This window comes from Lactuca sativa, chromosome 3, assembly GCF_002870075.4.
Source record: "Lactuca sativa cultivar Salinas chromosome 3, Lsat_Salinas_v11, whole genome shotgun sequence".
Taxonomy (NCBI): Eukaryota; Viridiplantae; Streptophyta; class Magnoliopsida; order Asterales; family Asteraceae; genus Lactuca; species Lactuca sativa.
This window is the reverse complement of record NC_056625.2, coordinates 67,182,250-67,201,301: the sequence shown is the minus strand read 5'-3', so window position 1 is coordinate 67,201,301 and position 19,052 is coordinate 67,182,250. Positions and strand designations below refer to the sequence as shown.

Here is a 19,052-nt window from a genome sequence, read left to right as displayed (position 1 = left end):
ATTACTTACACTTAAGATAAAGAACCTAATATAACCAAAAAAGGTAAGGAACTTTGGTCTTTATCTATATTTAGGTATCCATTTTTTTTTCGTACTAACAAGCTTGTTTGACCTGTTTAGAATATGATAATATTACCATAATTACCGGTCATATTACCTTATTTTGAACATGTTAAATAAGTTCAATGGTCAAATATGTATAAAAAAACATAATTATCTAAATGTGAACAAAGACCAAAGTTCGTTCCCTTTATGGGTTGTTAACCCTACATTTTTCCTGATATTTGTATGATTTCCCATGGTAAAATTCTTTAGGCTTTGATATAACATAGATAAACCCTAGAATCTCATCTGCTATACCGTTTTTTACTTTTCTTTCCCTATTTTAGCTTAAATTTTCTATATGAGATAAAAGGGTGGGTTCTCGAATTGGATAACAGACGGAGACAGAGATGGCGTCGACTTCTTCTCTGATAATCTTCTCAACAGTCCCATTTTCTTCTTCTTCCTCAAAATGGGTTTCAATCCCCATGTCCTATTACCAAAATAACACTTGCTTTAAACGATTCTATCTCCATAAAAGCTCCTCTAAATATACCATAAACCCTTCACGGCCAACTACACGAAACCCTAAAACCCTAATTGTTAGAGCTGCTGAATACAAATTCCCAGACCCAATACCAGAATTCGCTGAAGCTGTAAGATTCCCCAGCTAAAGCTCTAAGCTTTGATTTCTTTTTTACCATTTGAATAATGCCTTCTATGTGTTTGTTAAAATGTCTCTATGTGACCGTGTGTGCTTTTAGGAGACTGAGAAATTCAGGAGTCATCTCATCGAGAAACTATCAAAGAAAGACGTATTTGAAGATTCTGTAGATGAAGTGGTTGATATCTGTACTGAGGTATTTCCCGTAACCTGCCTTGTATGTGTTTGTTAAAATGTCTCTCTGTGCTTTCCTTGTCTTTTTTGTTCTCATTGCTTCCTTTATGAATATATTGTGAATAGATCTTCGGAAAGTTCTTGCATGCTGAATATGGAGGTCCAGGAACTCTAATGGTGGATCCTTTTTGGGAGATGGCTGATACTATAAACGAAAGTGAATTGCCTGGAGGACCTCAAGCTGCTCGTGCTGCAGTTAAATGGGCGCAAAATCACGTTGATAATGACTGGAAAGAATGGAATGGTAATTGAGTTAGATTAGCTGCTCATAGATAACATAGAATTGAGTCAGATTGATCTTGAAGAGTTTCCAAATTAGCAACAGAAAATGGTGACTAAGATCCTATGCCAAAGTTCATGGGATATAAGTCTATTCTGGTTATTGTATTATATCAACGCTGTATTTCACTGAGCATAAGTTTTGCCTAATAGTGTTAATGTTGTTTCATATTCGTATTCATTTGGTTTTGTTTAAGTTTATGATAACCCATCAACTAAAATAGTCGTGGTTTATATTTACTTGATATTGGTTTGATATAAATCCATTGTGTTCTCACATAAACCACGTTCCATCACATACTATTGTATTTCATATATTTTATACAATAAGACACATGATTGTCATACGTACCTATACGAATAATTATTATTAAAGACTTGAGAAAGTCTTAATAAGTTGTAAACTCATACATACATACCGATAACAGTGTTTTCTGTATCGATAAAAACACTTTCAACATTAATAATTAAAAAACATATGATATAAAGTTGGGATGATCGCAAAAAGTTACATATTTTCCTAATGTTAGTTATATAACAATTTGACCATTGATTATATAAAAACCAAAATAATCACCCATATCTAAATTGGCCTTTTGTAAAATAATTTATAGGTTCTGAAACAACTTTTTCTGACAAAAAAAAAAAAAAAACTATTTATTGACATACAAATTGCAATTTTTGAAAAAGTTGACAATCAGTTTTGTCAATTTTAAAATTCTAGTCGGAAAATTCATATTTGGTGAATATTGTGATTTGTTAACTTCCGTCTCAATATCTTCCAACACTCTTTCCATACTTCTTCAAACACATTTTTTCAGTTTTCACACTTCTCCATCTTCAATATCTTCCGACACTTTCCAAACTTATTCAAACAGTATGATTAGTTCATCTAAAGGGATATTTAGAGTACTACTTTGTAAGAGAGGGTGCGAGGGATGTCAAATTCGAAAGCATCAAATAGGATAGGCCTTCTAGTAGTTGTTCACAAAGTCAATTATCCTACATTTGTTTTGAATGTGTAAGATATAGGTAGAGTTCAAGGTATTCTCTCAAAAAGAGTTCGCTGAGGAGAAATTCGAGACATTGTGTCTTCTTACTGTGAACATTGTGTCTTCTTTGTTGTGAGCATATCTAGTAAACATATACTTTGATCCAACTTTGCTAATCATTAAACTATCAAATTTGGAAATAAAAGAGTCCATACTTATAACTGTTTTTCCTTTCACTACTTGAAACATATACATTACATTCCCATACAAAATCAATGTGCAAAGTAGGGTCTAAATTTTCAAGATAAACATAAACCAACCCCCTTATTTCATCATTTGTAGGGCCTTACTAAACCAAAAAATGGAATCTAACCTACCATTCCATCTTCAATGTCATCACCAACAAATATATCAACTAACCAAATAGTCATAACAAAATGCTCCATTCTTTGATTTTGTGAAACAAGAAAGTTGTTCTCAACTTCCAAGGCATTAATGGAATGAAGCAATCATACAATGAACCGTAAACACATTGATGGATCAACCCAACCAAAGAATCCACTTCCACTAATAATCACTTTTAAAGTTACAACTAAAGAATCAAACAAAAAGTAACCATTACCACTTGGGAGTAGAGTAGAATCTTCATCCAAGGTTGTTGGATGTCCAACATGTTCGTATCACAACATATCAACCACATGCATACAAAGCCATTCAAATGAGACATATTTAAGTTTGATGAAGGATGGAGAATGAAACCCACCTATTGTTCTTCTTGAATGAGCACATGAAAAAAAAAAAAAGACAAGGTGAAATGACGTAAATGCCATCGGACTTTCACGTGAGGGGGTCCTAGCAGCTTATGTCAGCCGAGTGAAGAGGGATGGAGTGACAATGCTAATTTAGTTTGGATTAGAGACCATCTTTTGCAACAAACGAAATCTTTGGACCAAAAGTGTTACATATTTGATAAATATCCATGACAAAATAGGTAACTTACTCTTTATTATAATAATTTATCAATTAACAAGGGGCAAAATTACTCGGCTAAGCCAATTTTTATTTCAATAACTAAATTTCTTAATCAAATAAATCATTAACAACTACACAAGTATTAGGATATTATAACATCCTATTATTACCGATTAATATTTTGATTTTAAGAATTGTATATAGGACACTCAGAGACATTATTTGTTCATCGGACATACATAAACAATTTTGAGGCAAGATCATTGTATTTGTTGGTGACTTTAGACAAATTCTTTCAGTAATACAAAGAGAATCTTCCAGAAATTAAACAGAAAAATGTTGTATACAAAAAAATCCTTCAATAATTATAGATATTCAGAAATTTCATTGTTTTTTTTTTCAGACATTTCAATATTACCAATAATGCTAATTCTGTTTCTATTACTTTATTTTTATTTATTTTTTGTGCCAACTTTTTATACCTTTATATTTTCTCCCGCTTTCCCTTCCATTTTCAGCGGACCCCAACTTTTTTTTTTGCTATGACCATTAACAAAAGTCAAGAACAAAATTGTATTCGCATTGACCCGTCTTTATAAAGAAGGTCGTCCAACTAATAAAACAAAAAATGTTGTTTAAAAGGAGGTTCTTCAACGACTATAGATATTTAAACATTTTATTTTATTTTATTTTTTAAACTTTTCAATATAACCAATAACACAAAGTCTCTTTCTATTATTTTTATCTGTTTATTTATTTAAATTATTGTGTAGGGTATTTAACAATGTTCTAAAAGGCGCACCATGGCGGGCGTCAAGGCGCGCCATGGCGTGAGGCGCGACGTCGCCGTTACGAAAAGCTTCATAACGATGCTGTTAGGCGTGACACGTGACAAGGCGTGATATGGCGTGCCATGACGCGTTATGGCGTGTTATAGCACGTGTTTTTTCGTTTGAGACACGTTTTTTTACTCATTTTTATACCTTTTCTAATTGGCCATACAAGTATTGTGTTTTTTATTAACTTTCTATTATTAGTTGTTGATATAACACTTCTAAAAACTAGGTATATTTGATATAAATTTATATTTATGTGGTAATATAATTATAAATTAATACAAAATCGCCGCCTTATATCACGCCTTGAAAAACGCCATGGCTCGCCATAACTCGTTAAGCTTGAGGCTTGGTTTTGCCGCCACGCCACGCCTCACGCCTTTTAGAACCTTGGTTTTTAATGACTTTTTATGTATTTTTTTTATAAGTTCATAATCTAGTTTATCTTAATAAAGTTAACAAGGTTAGACCGAATTAGCTCGTTCCAGCGAGTGGGAATCGAACTGGTCGTCATAGAGCTCGTCTTCCCGGGAACGTAAATACAACATTAAAAACCCTGAAATAATAATAAAGGGGTGCAATTGGGCACAAGATTTCCAGTTTAACCCACTACCCACCCACCCCCACCCACCCACCCACCCTAGCGAAACCCTCCCTCCATCGCTCCACCTCTAGCCCTTCTCCGCTCGTCGCCAGAGGGCTCTCTTCCTCCGCCACTCAGTCGTCGGCGACATTGACGAACTAAACGCGAAGTACCTGGTATAAATTTCTATCTAACACTCTTGCTAGTTCAAGTTGATTTTGTGCCAAACTTTCTTCAATTTCGTTATGCTTCAACTTAGTTGAATTTCACATTCTTATCGGAAATCATTTAAGTTTTCAGGTTTTGATTTTAAACCAAACCTAAATTAATCAAGTCGAAACCGCTGAGAAAAATGTAGTTGGTAGAAGAATAGTTAGAACGAATCTCAAATTGACGGTGATTAGTTTAGGTATATCATCTATCGAACAAAAAGCTTTAAACTTTGTAACGATTTAGTAAAACAATCATAAAAGGACATAGCATACGTAGTTGGTGATAAGAAGAATTTATTTTCCACAGAAAGGACTTTGAAGAAACTACTTTGTAATGAACTCCTTATTTAATGCGTGTTCCACGGCTTTATTTGCAAGGACGACTAGCACTCTTGTGGCAAGGTGTTTGGAGGTCACCTGGAGAAGAAGAAGAATCAACAATCATTCTGCAATTACAATTGCAGAAAATGGATTTCTTTTGACAAGATTTCGTGCTAGTTGTTACTCCACTAGTAAAGCCAAAGGTGTTGGTAAATCAAAGACAAAGAACTCAGATTCTAAACCAGTGAAGATGATGGGTGAAGAGAAGAATGCTTTTTTTGTTGTTCGAAAAGGCGATCTTGTTGGTGTTTACAAGAACTTAAGTGATTGTCAGGTTCAAGTTGGATCTTCGGTATGTTGTTTCATCATTTTCTTAATTTATGAATCTGAAGTTGAAAGTTGACTAATCATATGTGTCTTTGTGGTTATAAACTTATAATAGGTATGTGATCCTCCTGTTAGTGTGTATAAAGGCTACACAATGCCTAAAGAAGCTGAAGATTATATGATTTCTTGTGGGCTTAAGAATGCACTTTATTCCATTAGAGCTGCAGATTTAACAGAAGAGCTATTTGGGAATCTTGTGGCATGTCCTTTTCAGGTAAGATAAATTCTAACTTCATTTGTAATTTCATGACTAATGAGTTCTCTGTTATGATTCATGAATCATCTTTTTCTCTACAGCAACCACATTTTACCTTAGGAGAACCTTCAAGTGATCATTTGTCCAAAAGAAGGTTTCAGGAAGTTTTAGGATCACAAACTGGGGTAAGTTGAAATTCTGTTATGCATTTCTTTTAAAGTTTTTTTTTTTTTTTTTTGAAATTGTTTTCTAAAATTATTTGCAGGAAGCGTTTGGATTGACACCCATGTCAAGTGATTCTGCAAGGAAGCATGCGAAGTTGGAACATCTTGCAACTCAAGCTCTATCTACTACTGTGAGTGTTGATAGTGATAATACCTAATTTATACAATACATTTTTTTTAATATTTAATATTAAATTTAATTGGTTAATGAATTTACAGCGTACTTGTATTCTTGAATTTGATGGTGCATCAAAAGGAAACCCTGGACAAGCAGGGGCAGGAGCTGTTTTAAGAACTGATGATGGGAATTTGGTATAAAATCTATAATCAACTTTTTTTTTTTTTCATGATACTTAAATAAGTGTATTTATTTTTGTAGATTTGTAGATTGCGTGAAGGTTTAGGAATAGCAACAAATAATGTTGCTGAATATCGAGCTATGATTCTAGGGTTAAGATTTGCTCTTAGCAAAGGGTTTACAAGTATACGAGTGATGGGTGATTCCAAACTTGTTTGCATGCAGGTATCTTATCTATTATAATGACAATGTATTCTTTTTATTTTTAGAATTTAAGTATTGTACTTTTAAGTTTTAACTAATGGGCTGTTTCTTTTTTACTTAATGAGCTTGATGAGTTAAGAACTTAATCTGGACAGCTATATATTTCTGTTTTCTTTTTACTTAGTCTGGATAGAATGACTTATGTGTTAAGACACTAATTGTTTACCTATTTGCCCTTTTTTTCTTTGAACTCCTAGAATGACTTAATGGGTTAAACCAAATATTAAGACACTAATTTAGTTATGGAAAACTTTTTTCCTTTTCAGTTTTCAGAAAGTTGAATTAAGTTTACATTTTTAGTTTTTACTAGAAGTTTTTGAAAATGTGTTTAGCTAAAACTGATTGAGTTTTCATTTTCTATTTAGAAAATTAGAAAACATGTTTGGATGTGTGTTTTCTATTGGTTTTCATTTTCTAGTTTTTGTTATTTCAAATAATACAATATTTGACATTTTTGAACACCCACACCCATCCACCCTCCACACACAACCCCAACCCCACATCCACATCCACCTCACAACTCACCCCCATCCCACCCACCCACCCCACCCACCCACTCACACCCACAACCCACAACCCACAACCCCAACCCCCACCCACACCCACTTTAAATTTGGTCCACACTTCAAATTTTGTTACAAATATAGTCCAAACTTTTTTATTTTACAAATCTGCCACAAAATAGTTTTTTATTTTTATTTTTATTTTTATTATTATTTTCAAATTTACTTTTTTACATGTTTTAATTTTTTTTACACTTTCATACAATTTTCGTTTATTTTTTAACAAAAGTGTTTCTACATGTTGTAGCAGATTAGCAGTTAGAAAAACAAAATTATTTGAACCAAATTTAAAGTGGGTGGGTGGGGGTGGATGGGTGGGTGAGTGTGGGTGGGAATGTGTGTGTGTGTGTGTATATTTTTGAAAACTTTTGGAATTTGAAAACAAAAATTATCAATTTTCCAAGTTTTTTGTAATTTTGGAAAACTGAAAATTCACTTTTCTTGGAAGCTTTTTAGAAAAAATATTAAACCAAATGCGTTTTAAAAATTCTCATTTTTCCTGAAACAAGCCATTTTTCTGTAACTAAACGGGTCTAATTAGTTACCTATTTGCTTTTTTTTTTTTGTCCGAACTCCTCTCACATAAAATTGATTAATATTATTAAAATTAATGAATATTGTGAAATTTGTTTTAGTTTCATTCAGACATACATCGTTGCCCATTCAGCCACTTTACCCATACATAACCCCTTAGTCTTTATGGTACAGGTTCAAGGTCTATGGAAGGTGAAAAATCAAAACATTAGCAAGTGGTATGAAGAAGCAAAGAAACTAAAAGATAAATTCCTATGTTTCCAGATTGATCATGTTTTAAGGGTATGATCACCTTTAATGTTAATGTTATGCAATGGTTGTAAATAGATTATAACCCAAAAAAAAAATAATCAAAACTTGTTGCACTTTCAATGCATGAAAAGTGAAAATTTCAACTTGTGACAATATATCTATTTGTTGAATATCTAAAATACCACTTAACAACAAACGTATTACCTTTTCTTTTAAACTTTTTTTTTTGGTAAAATTTTATTGTTTTTTCCCTTGTCTTAGGACTTGAACTCAGATGCAGATGCTCAAGCAAACCTAGCTGTGGATCTTGCAGATGGTCAGATTCAAGAAGTTGATTCATAGTTGAAGACTACATTTCTACTACAAATTTATCCACAACCCCAAATGTCATACAAACGATCAAGAATTATTAAAGTCTATTCATTTTTCTTTTTTTGGGAGATTTTAATGATTGTTTTTCTAAGTTAGCTTCTATTTTTGAGATTATGGGGGGGTATTTTGGTAATTGGTGTGGCTCTCATGATTAGTGCATGGAAAAACATGTGGAGGGTTGTGAAATGTGAAGTTCATAGAGACTGAAATGTATTTGTTAAGATTATACCCCAATATTTTAGCTTGGTATAAGGTAGTATCTATATACCGCTAGACATGTTTACTATTTGAATTTAAATTTAAATTTAGGTTTTACTCAATCTTTTTTGCAAAATAATATAGTATGTGTTACTAGTCTAACGATAATTTAGATTTAGAGACAATATTGTGACACGTAACCAATTAGTTTACCATATGAAGTTATGAACAATCAAAACCAAAACAAAATAGAAAATAATTATTAATACGAATATATATATTAATTTTTATAAACTATAGAATAAACATTAAATCTAAGCTTTAAATGAATTATATTTGGTTCAATAACTTTCAATCTGAATGTGTATGAGGAATTGAGGATGATATTGTTTTGAAAAGAGAAGCAAAACACAAAAATGGCGGTTTTTCACACTCCCATCGTCTCTATTTCTTCCACCGCATTGACGACTTTGCTAGCTCCGACGAAACCCAAAAGCTCAAATTTAGCTTCCCTACCCATCTCCGGCTGCGTTATCCCGCGTTCTCTGTCGAAAATTCCAAGCTTATTCCTTCTTCGAGCAACCCCACTTCAGAAATACGTCTATCCAGACCCAATTCCAGAATTCGCTGTTTATGTACTGTTTTTCAATATCTATCTACTGGGTACATATTGCAAGCATAAACACAAGGTAATCGCTAGTTCTTTTTGTGCGAGGTGACAGGAGACGAAGAAGTTCCGGGAAGAGCTCAAGAAAAAACTGTACAAGGAAAGGGATACATTTGGCGATGATCTTGATAAAGTCGTTGATACATGTACAGAGGTAATTCTTAATTTCATACACGTTGGTGGATACCTTCGATATTTTAGTTGGTGGAGTTGGCCGCATTGTAAAAGTGATGTGGAGTTTTTGATGATGCCTACAAGCTGTTCGATGAAATGTTTAATTAAAAATGCTCCATGTATGCCATATGTAAGCAAGTTCTTGATTCTCATCGGCACATTTCACTTGATCGTTGGTTTCTTGATTATGAAATATTATAAATTTGTTATAAACATCACTTAGCAAACAACAGCTGAACATAAAATAATAAGTTATGAGGTCATCTTGATGTTAGTTCTTGGATAATGCCATATGTAATCACCAAAAACTCAATTTTCTCTCTTTCTGAATTCTGATTTATTGTTAAATGACTTTTCTAGCCCTCACAACAGAACTTGCAATCAATGTTTTCATGGCAGCTTGTATGAACCTGTTTCTGTATACACCCTCCTAACCATGTTAGTGATTGTACTCGATAATTATCTAAAATATGCAACTTTTTTTTTTTTTCATTATGGTATAAAAAGACGGAACTGCCCCTGATAGAATTTACTATTTATGAAACCAGTTATTTAGTGAGTTTGTGCACAAGGAGTATGGAGGACCCGGGACATTGGTGGTGGAGCCGTTCACGGACATGTTAATTGGACTAAAGCAAAGGAAGCTGCCAGGGGCAAATTTGGCAGCCCGGGCATCACTTTTGTGGGCTCAAAACTACCTTGATCATGACTGGGAAATTTGGAACTCCAAACTACAATAATTTATTTTTGTTTTTTGTTTTTTGATTTTGTGATTACATTTTGAGAAAAGTGCAAATTTGGTCCCTATGTTTGGAAAAAAAATTGGGTATGAGTCCTTAAAACTATAAACTTTGCACATAATGTCCTTTTGGGCATTTTTAAATTTTGGTTGTTCGTTTGGTCCTTCCCCAAACTGTAATTACCATTATGAGCTTGGTTGGTGGTAACTAACTTGATCAGTTTGATGAACATGTAACTGTCTATAACTAATTCTGACTTTTGAAAACCGTTATTTTTGTTGGTTTTATCTGTTTTTTTTTTTGTATATAATGAATATAAATACTCAATATACACCATTTTTGGAATTATGAGATTTTGAATAATCCTACACAACTCCATTACAATGCTTTCTTATTTGTGCGTAAATAACTGAAAGTACCTATTGTAGATTATCTTATATTAAATTTCGTACAACCCAAACGTAAGATCGAAATATATATTTATCTAGTAACCATTTTCAACATCAAAATTGATCCTATTTTCACCCAACTTTAGCAAGTTTAGCTGTTATGGATTTGGGGTTGTTACAGTTGATACAAGACTGGTGGTCTACAGGGGTGTGGTGTATATGACATATCGCCGTCTTAACCGTGTGTGAATATAAACTATAAAGTCTGGCATATTCTCTTTGATTGTTTCTTAATTGTGAGATATTATAAAGTTGTAACAAACATCATTAATTTAGTAAACAATAGCTGAAAATTATATAAGTTTAAAGGCAATCGGTCCCTTAGTGTTGGCTCATGGATAAATGCCATATGTAAGCACCAAAAACTCAACTTTCAGCCTTAGAGCGACCCCTTATGAGCTGTTTAATTTTGTTTAAATACATTCCTTGAAAAGATGATAGCTTGTCCTTTTCTTTTGTCATCATGATTCGTGTAACACCAGCCTTGGATTTTCATGCCATGAATGGATGAGAATCATGAGATGATATATAAGAAACATTTTGAAGATAAAGTAGGTCTGAAAGAGTAATGATTAATTATTAACTCCTTGTTTGTATACTATAAAAATACATTATAACTGCAAAATATCCTTTTTTATTCTATATATATGTATAAATGAGTGAAAAACGACCTTTTGCTCTTCCTCATTTAGTTCGTGTCTACACTTCCATGGAAACATGCTTAATTCATGTCCTTATAGATGCCTTTTATTCATGTTCTCCTCGAGTTAAAAACATATGATTTGGTAGTGGATCAATGATTTATTCTCCGTTAAATGACTTTTCTACCCTCACAACAAAACTAACAATCAATGCTTTCATGACAGCTTGTATATATGATTATGAACTGTTTTTGTATACACCCTCTTTACTATATATCTTTGTAATTAATATGTGTCCCTGAACCAACAAGCCAATAACTTTCACTATGGTGTAAAAAGACTGAACTACCCTTGATGAAACCAGCTATTTAAGTATGGAGGACCAGGCCGTCCACGTACATGTTAATCAACTCCAGCAAAGGAAGCTGCCAGGGGTAAATTTGGGAAACTTGGAACTCTAATTTAATCACCATATAACTTGTTTTTGTTATACATTTTCTTGTCATCAGTTGATGAAAGAACACAAAAAGGAGGCAACTTTGAACTCCATACTAATATATATATTCTTCAAAATTAATACATATCTGGGTTAGCGTCATTGCTCGTATTTTTTTTTTTCTGAACTATACAGATGCATTATTTGATCTTGTTGATCGAAATAGAAAGCCATAGAAGCATAGATTAACTATTAGCTAGCAGCTTCGGAGATACTCTTCAATGAAGGACGCCATGATTTTGACCTCGAAAACGATCCAGACCTTTGTCTGTATCTTCTTTCATGTGTCACCTAAAAAAATTTCAGAAAGATTCTGTAAGTTAAGTGTAATCGTCATCTTTGACTTTTTATGATTACAATAAAGAAAGATGATTCTCAATCTCACCTCGCTTGAGTTCTCCATTTCGGAACTTGTTTCTTCGTTATCCTTTTCCTTTTCCGCCATTGATTCCGGCAGCTCCTTCTTCATCTTCGCTTGTCTTTTCGCTCTCAATACCTTCATAACTTCTGCATAACAAAAGGTCAAAACCATTAGTACACCGAGAAGATCCAAATTAATAACAATTAATGAACAAACCAATAAAAAAACTAACCATGAGAGGTAACGAGGCGATAAGCGCGACCTAGAACAAGTGTATCAGTTGGCCGGAGAAGCTTAACTCTGGTGAACTTAACGGTTTTATTCCCGGAGTTATCTAGGGTTTCGGCACCAGGCAAGGGAATTATAAGAGAAACATAATGTCCTGGATTCATCTTCATGATCTCACTAGCACTTGCAGACGAATACATCCTCTCTATCTTCCCTGATGGATGTTGTATAACTAAAGCAGCTGCATCTACTGCTTGACAATTCCCCATCTCTAAACTGTTGATCAGAGAGAGAGAGAGAGAGGACTGGTTTTGGAGAAGATGAAGAAGCAATGGTTTCTTTCTACAGTCGTCGCCCTTTTATAATCCTTTTTTAAATACGCATTTTTTTATTTTTATTTTAATATTTGAGTATGAATCCGTTGCTATTTCACCTGTGTCGAGTGTTATTTATAGACTTTAAAAAAAATTGAAGGAATTTATGTATTTGGGATATAACTTTGACTGTAGGAAGTAGGAAAGGTGAAATGGGTCGTTCTCTCTCCAACTAACGTATAAGTGACCTTTATTATTATTAAATTAGTAAAAAATGCATATCCCTGTTTATGATTTTAAATAATATTCTCATATAATAATGACAACATGATTACATTTAATGTTTCTTTAGTTTATATGATTAAATGGATCTTAATGCAATATTAATGATTCTAATTATAATGCAATACATCTTTTAGAAGTTATATAGTATTAAAAAACTGACCATTTTTATTTTTTATTCTTGATGTATTATAAAATTCATATGGATCAAGCAAATTCATGTGGTTAAGGCCACTCATTACGGGCAACTCCAAAGGGCCACTCGGATTGGCAAGAGAATAACTGCGTTATGATGCCCAAAACACTGCCTCTAGACCTCGTTATTTGACGTTACGTTAATATTCGTTAGTGTGGCAACGGGACGAAACTCGTATAACGATCACTTTTCGACCGTTTGACAACTGTCACGAAGTAAAAAAAAAAATTCATTTTAACTCCAATATATATACACATTTAACTTCAAATTTTTACCTACAAAATTCATCAATTTCTATCAATTACATATTTCTTTCAACTTCCTTATCTTTTCTATTTTTCTATTTACACAAAAAGATTATTTTGATTCGTTTCATCCGTACAATGATGATAACGACGACGATGATATATTTGTTAGGCATGTAAAACCCAACAAATAATAGAGGTACAACAGACTTCAAATACACGACTTTAATGCACTAAAAAATAGTACAAGACAAGCATGATCGAACCACAGAGACACGGGATAAAAGTCTATACCTCTTTGCACAAGGTACTTTGGTCACAAATGGGGAATTGTTTGCAAAAGTCAAATAATGAAAATAACAATCAACTTTGAAACATGCAGAAAATGAAGTAGGTTTGTAAACAAGTTGTAAAAATGCTTCCAGTTCTAGTTTTCAATGTTGTTATTTAACCTAATTATGACTTGATGTAATTTGTGATTGCTATTCTAAGTTAGTACCGAAAGATATTAACACGCTCTAATACCTCTCGCTTGCCAAATTATTTAACCAAAACACGCTCTTTGACTAGACCTAGCTTTACTAATTCAACCTAAACACGCTCTTAGATTGTATTGGAAAACTGCATTAAGTTTTGTACAAGCTTCCCAACAATGTTCATTTCTTCTCGTACACTCGGAAGTGTGAAAACATGTGATAAATGTTCTACAGTAAGAAAACTATTGTTTGTTACCAATCATTAACTTTGTAGAATGATTAAGTGCCCTACAAGGTAATTAACTACACAAAAATTCAATTCATGAAAGTGGCCAATCAAACACAAATCAAATTTAAGGATTCTAGTTTAAACAAGAACATAATCGCTAGAATATAATCCCAAATCAAACATCAAATCACATGCTCCAAGTCAAGCAATCAACATGTTTTGAACAAGAACTATAAACTAGGGTTTCTTAGCCACACATGGCTAAGAACAAATCAAACAAGAATAAAGATGGAATTGCAATGTTTAATGCTTACTAAAATGAAATCAAAAGTGTTTGCAATGATTAGGTCTTCTCAAAAACTCCAAGAAGTCTCCTAGAATCGCCCAAGATCGCCTAAAAAAACTCCAGAAACCGTCTCTGCCTCATCAAGTGACGTCTTCTCCTGTTTTAATTAATGTTCATGTGCATGCCATAAGGTCATGCACTTTTGGCATGCCCATGTCTTTTGCCCATGTGTTTTTGGCATGACCATTTATCTTTGACCATGCGTTTTTGGCATGACCCATGCTTTTTGCTAAAAAAAAAAACAAATAAGTCTTCAGTGCTGGCTCCATCTTCAATCTAGCTTCACCACGAGTCATGTTGCTCAAATATGAGATGATAAAGGACAAACACGACCCGTGTCAGTGTGACAAGAACCGCATTTCAAACGTAGTCTTTTGCTATGATGACAATGCAACAATGACTCGGGTTATGTCTTCATGTTTTCTGCCATGGAATGAACGGTTCATCTTCTCTTCATGCTCCAAAGCTTCAAGCATCCAAGCTCCACGCTCCATAATGCCTGCAGAATAAATCAAAAATAGTGAAGTACCAAACATTCTTGATGAAATATGCAATGCCCAAATAATCAACTAAATGCAAGAATTATGAAGTAGAATGCTATGAAAGGACAGAAATAAACATGCAAAATAGGTGCATAAAATGCACTTATCAAACCTCCCCAAGCTTAGACCTTTCTTGTCCTCAAGAAAGAACAAAATTAAGAATCACCCTAGAGAAGACGATAGGTGACTAAAAAGAAACTAAGATGAAAAGAATGGAAGGAACGAAAAGGACTAAATGGAATTGAGAGTGAATGCATGCAATAAAAGAAAAACTAAAGAAAATAACATATGTACAAAAAGATTGACAAAGCTTCAAAGATATTATTATTGAAATATTCATGCAATAAAACAAAACAAAACGAACAGATTCAATCCAATTAACCTCATTGTGTCATACAGTCGAAGGTGTACCTGTCGTGCCTTGAGATAACTTGGCATTAACCCCATAAAGATATGTAACATTTAAAACAAGATATTTAGCCACTCCCTAACACAAATCAACAAAATTAAAAGTTACAACACTTGTTCACTTTTACAGGTATTGGGTTAGCACATGGAACAAATTATGGTCTTACTCTCGTGAAACATGTGATGAAAAACATGCTCAATCATTTTCATTTTACAAAGCATAACAATGACTGACTCAAGTTATTTGTTGACTAACAACAATCTTTTTCTAAAAAATGTTTTCTAAAAATTCCTTAGTATTTACCTAGATCGGTTACATGTTTCAAACCACTTACACCAGTCAAAATAGTTTACAGTCACTCCTGATGTCATAAGTTCAAGTTCAAATCCAAGTCCAAGGGGATCTTTTGACAGCCAAGCTTATTTCCTAGTTGTAATTATTCATGTAACCTCTTTTTTTGTAACTCTTATAGTTTTTTTTATCCCTGCACAACTCCTTTGAAGTTCTGTTCGCAAGGGCGCACTTTCAAAGTCTCCGAAGATGCACTCATGCTTAAATGTCGTCTTGACGCGACATACCAAGATGGTGTTCACATGGAGGGGTGCTACTATGGCATAAACAAAGTGGCACATTTGTGAGGGAAGAGTACACATCTACATGTTTATGTTATTTGCTTGGCCTAATTCTTTATATTGTTGTCCATGAGTGTCACAACTAGAAATTTTGTGTCTTGTAATCACTACACTCAAGTAAAATGTAGAATCAAAAACTTAAGAGCATGTATGATGCTTACTCTATGACAACAAAATTTCAATCCAATACACCATACAAGTACTACAAATAGTCAACAAGCAATTGGAAACCCTAGAAGTTCTTGTTTAGGTCCATTTTGGACTAGGACTTCCTTATTGGACTCAATGGACCAATAAGCTTCCAATTTGACTATCATGGGCTTAGAACCTTTAAATGGGCTCTAATTGGACCCACTTTCATTTATTTCAACATTTTGGGCCATATTGGGCCTGGAATGAAATAAATTAAATATTATGAACCATATTTAACCTAAACTAGCCCAACAAAGTATAAAAATCACACTTATATTTTATAGGGCCAACAATCATTCAACTTAACTCTAGTATGGGCTTAGGGGCAATAAAGCCCAAAAATCTTTTTCTTCTCTTCAAATTTCGGCCCAAGCCCATGAAAAAGGAAGAGTTAACTTTCATAGCCACCTCATTTTTTCATGTTGGTTCTCCATGCAACCTATCTCCTACTTCCATGCACATGTCACCTCAAATATCTACTTCTTTCTCTCCCTCTTGCTCTCGGCCGAACACAACACACACACACTTAAAAAAATTCACTCCATTCTCTCTAAGTCTTGAAGAACATCCCCTCACTCTTTCTTCAAAAATTTCGAGATCTAAGGAGCTTTCAAGAAAATATCTCCACAAATTCTCCACTTAAGGTAAGATCAAGTTAAGATCTATGATTTTGGTACTTTGTTTTATCAAAATCTTCTTCTAATCCATGTAAAAATCTTGATCACTCTCCTAGAAATTCTCTAAATTCGAGATCTTCCAAGGAAAGGTTGCTTAGGCCAAAAATCACCTCACTTTCTTCCATTTCTTCTTCAAAACCGTGACCAACAAGAAAAGGTGAGCTTCATACCCCCTATTTTTCGGTTTTTATAAGTTTTGTGGGGGGGGGGGGAATACAAGAAAATGTGTAGATCTATGAGTATATGTATGCTTTGTATGATTTATATGTTTATTTACATGTTCTTATGTGATCATGGTGTTGAAACTAGTCAAAAAGTCCTTAAAATCGAGATTTGCATTAGGATGTATGAATCAAGTATTAAACATATTATTACACACAAATCATTTCTAGAAAAATAACCAAGTTGGTTAATATGAACTCCTTGGGCTAAAAATCCCATTTTTGGACTCAAAATGTTAAAAATATAAGGTTAAAGGGCCCAAAATGACAAAATACAAATTCTGATGGATGAAATGAGTCAAAACAGTTTCAACAATGTATTTTTCTGGAAATATTCTCTTTGAAGGATTAAATGTGAAATTTTTAAGCATAATGGGCCAAAAATGAATTTTTTGGCCCAATAAAGCCCAATTTGCGAGATTTTCAAATTAGAGGGGCTGAAACTGTATTTTTCTATAAAACAGGGGACTACTAGTGCTCCAAGTCCATTTCAAGGGTTAAAAATGCTTTTCATATTTAAAAGGGACCAAAGATGCAAAAAATTTCTACTTTGGGCCAAAAGTGTAAAAATTGCGAAAATAAGGGTTTCAGCCAAGAAAATTTTCATTTGAGGGACTAAAACTGTTTTTCAAATAACTTTGAGCTGAAAAATACCTTTTCTACAAGTTTTGATACTAAAGTGTCAAGAAAAATGGTTTAAGGACTAAAATAGAAATTCTTTTATACAAAGGGTCAAAAGTGTAAATTTATCCAAAAGAAAGGGGCTGCAAAAATGTAAAATTCAAACGTTTTAAACAATAAATCCGACATGATGAAATACTAGCACCTCGACTATCGGCGAATTATAATACACCTTCAACACCAAAAATCGTTATCAAACGAATTGATTCGGTCTCGAATCAATAATGAATCCGGAATTACTAACACGACGATACTTCAATACACACGTGGAAATTTCGGGAAGTCAATACACATGTGGGAATACACCAGACGTCGATACACCGTCTTTGGACCCAAAAGTTTCAAATCGTGTTTGTTGGGCCTAGCTAGCCCAATGACATGATCTTTAGGCCCGAAGGAAACTCGCTTACATGTAGTTGGGTCTTATATGACCTAATTTCGTGTAAAAGGACTTTTGCAGGCTTTGTGCTGTTGGACCCCAAGGGCCCTCTGGTGCTGCTAGTAAAGTCGAGAATTCACCAAATGCGAGTCGGGCTAAGGGTCCTTCGCATTCACGATAGTCTTGAACGACTTACGGAAAATATCGGGGCTTCGCACCCTCTTTTCCTCCTCGGCTGTGGGGCTATGAGAAGTCCGGGTGATTGGATTAAGTGAATAGTGCGAGCGATGCCTAAGGGATCGTTTGTATAGTTGTAAACTAGTCATTTTCATTAATGTGTGTTTATAACAATTCACAATCCATAATTAATCCAACGTCACCGAAACTCAACGAATACACCCGTCGTAACGAAATAACAAGATATAAATCATTTGATGCAAAGTATTAGGAAAACATCGGGTTTTCCTAGGGTTTTCAATTAATACACCTACGAGTTACATACCGAGTTTTACAAATTGTACTTTTACATTTATAGAAACAAACAAGCATACTTACGGATCTTCACACTTTTTATATTATGCTCTTTTCAGAAAATATCGGATTTTCTGGTGATTTTCAAAACAATACAAACCACTATATTTCAAACATTACTTATGAACTCACCAACATTTCATATGTTGACGTTTTTCAAAATACTTGTATTCTCATGTAACAGGTAAATCGAAAAGGAAAAATGTACTCAGTAACGTCTTGCTGTTGTTTTAAATAGTATCGAACAATTTACTTTTGGGCATGTAATATTATGGATCGATGTACTGAATGTAAACGCTACCAGTTGTAACATTTCAATGCTTGGTAATGTATGATGTTATGTTTCATGTATATTCATTGTGATGGTATTCAATTGAGTCACAATAGCCCTCGGACGTTTCCGCCGTCTGGTTCGGGGGTCTGACAATGAGAGACTTCTATTGTTGGGACATCTCATGGTATATTACCATGAGAGACTTCTAAGACATTTTTTGGGGGACTGATGTAAATGCGCAAAGACC

General features: G+C 33.8%; 4 protein-coding genes across 7 annotated transcripts; 3 read left to right on the top strand and 1 right to left on the bottom strand.

Annotated features, from left to right (window-relative positions):
- The first annotated feature begins 368 nt into the window (after positions 1–368).
- On the top strand, positions 369–1,400 carry LOC111888386 (protein PLASTID REDOX INSENSITIVE 2, chloroplastic). Its single transcript, XM_023884573.3, has 3 exons — positions 369–698; positions 807–902; positions 1,007–1,400. Exons 1-3 carry the CDS (start codon positions 453–455, stop codon positions 1,190–1,192), a joined length of 528 nt encoding a protein of 175 aa, XP_023740341.1. The 5' UTR covers positions 369–452; the 3' UTR covers positions 1,193–1,400.
- Positions 1,401–4,620: 3,220 nt separating this feature from the next.
- Positions 4,621–8,545, top strand: LOC111888339 (uncharacterized). Of its 3 annotated transcripts, XM_023884529.3 has the most exons (10): positions 4,631–4,778; positions 4,903–5,011; positions 5,122–5,487; positions 5,578–5,736; positions 5,820–5,903; positions 5,984–6,073; positions 6,162–6,254; positions 6,322–6,465; positions 7,776–7,883; positions 8,115–8,545. In XM_023884529.3, the coding sequence occupies exons 3-10, from the start codon at positions 5,149–5,151 to the stop codon at positions 8,193–8,195; spliced, it is 1,098 nt and encodes a 365-aa protein (XP_023740297.1). In that variant the 5' UTR covers positions 4,631–4,778; positions 4,903–5,011; positions 5,122–5,148; the 3' UTR covers positions 8,196–8,545. The 3 variants fall into 3 exon arrangements, with proteins under 3 accessions (XP_023740298.1, XP_023740296.1, XP_023740297.1); XM_023884530.3 differs by lacking the exon at positions 4,903–5,011 and having other exon boundaries at positions 4,621–4,778; positions 5,193–5,487; XM_023884528.3 differs by lacking the exon at positions 4,903–5,011 and having other exon boundaries at positions 4,628–4,778.
- A 180-nt stretch (positions 8,546–8,725) lies between these two features.
- Positions 8,726–10,170, top strand: LOC111888340 (protein PLASTID REDOX INSENSITIVE 2, chloroplastic). 2 transcript variants are annotated; one of them, XM_023884532.3, is made up of 4 exons: positions 8,726–9,058; positions 9,146–9,244; positions 9,625–9,702; positions 9,813–10,170. In XM_023884532.3, the coding sequence occupies exons 1-3, from the start codon at positions 8,840–8,842 to the stop codon at positions 9,670–9,672; spliced, it is 366 nt and encodes a 121-aa protein (XP_023740300.1). In that variant the 5' UTR covers positions 8,726–8,839; the 3' UTR covers positions 9,673–9,702; positions 9,813–10,170. The 2 variants fall into 2 exon arrangements, with proteins under 2 accessions (XP_023740300.1, XP_023740299.1); XM_023884531.3 differs by lacking the exon at positions 9,625–9,702 and having other exon boundaries at positions 8,731–9,058.
- Positions 10,171–11,624: 1,454 nt separating this feature from the next.
- LOC111888388 (uncharacterized) lies at positions 11,625–12,566 on the bottom strand. The gene is made up of 3 exons (XM_023884575.3): positions 12,184–12,566; positions 11,976–12,097; positions 11,625–11,881 (listed from the first exon to the last, which is right to left on the bottom strand). Exons 1-3 carry the CDS (start codon positions 12,446–12,448, stop codon positions 11,783–11,785), a joined length of 486 nt encoding a protein of 161 aa, XP_023740343.1. The 5' UTR covers positions 12,449–12,566; the 3' UTR covers positions 11,625–11,782.
- Positions 12,567–19,052: the final 6,486 nt, after the last annotated feature.

Bases quoted from the DNA above. Each gene is read 5' to 3' on its own strand.
- LOC111888386 (XM_023884573.3), top strand. From the start codon at position 453: ATGGCGTCGACTTCTTCTCTGATAATCTTCTCAACAGTCCCATTTTCT. The intron at 699-806 runs GTAAGATTCCCC...GTGTGCTTTTAG, and splicing joins TACCAGAATTCGCTGAAGCT to GAGACTGAGAAATTCAGGAG. The intron at 903-1,006 runs GTATTTCCCGTA...TATTGTGAATAG, and splicing joins TGGTTGATATCTGTACTGAG to ATCTTCGGAAAGTTCTTGCA.
- LOC111888339 (XM_023884528.3), top strand. From the start codon at position 5,149: ATGAACTCCTTATTTAATGCGTGTTCCACGGCTTTATTTGCAAGGACG. The intron at 5,904-5,983 runs GTAAGTTGAAAT...AATTATTTGCAG, and splicing joins TTTTAGGATCACAAACTGGG to GAAGCGTTTGGATTGACACC. The intron at 6,255-6,321 runs GTATAAAATCTA...TTATTTTTGTAG, and splicing joins GAACTGATGATGGGAATTTG to ATTTGTAGATTGCGTGAAGG.
- LOC111888340 (XM_023884531.3), top strand. From the start codon at position 8,840: ATGGCGGTTTTTCACACTCCCATCGTCTCTATTTCTTCCACCGCATTG. The intron at 9,059-9,145 runs GTACTGTTTTTC...GCGAGGTGACAG, and splicing joins TTCCAGAATTCGCTGTTTAT to GAGACGAAGAAGTTCCGGGA. The intron at 9,245-9,812 runs GTAATTCTTAAT...TTATGAAACCAG, and splicing joins TCGTTGATACATGTACAGAG to TTATTTAGTGAGTTTGTGCA.
- LOC111888388 (XM_023884575.3), bottom strand. From the start codon at position 12,448: ATGGGGAATTGTCAAGCAGTAGATGCAGCTGCTTTAGTTATACAACAT. The intron at 12,098-12,183 runs GTTAGTTTTTTT...TTTGTTATGCAG, and splicing joins TCGCCTCGTTACCTCTCATG to AAGTTATGAAGGTATTGAGA. The intron at 11,882-11,975 runs GTGAGATTGAGA...AAATTTTTTTAG, and splicing joins AAATGGAGAACTCAAGCGAG to GTGACACATGAAAGAAGATA.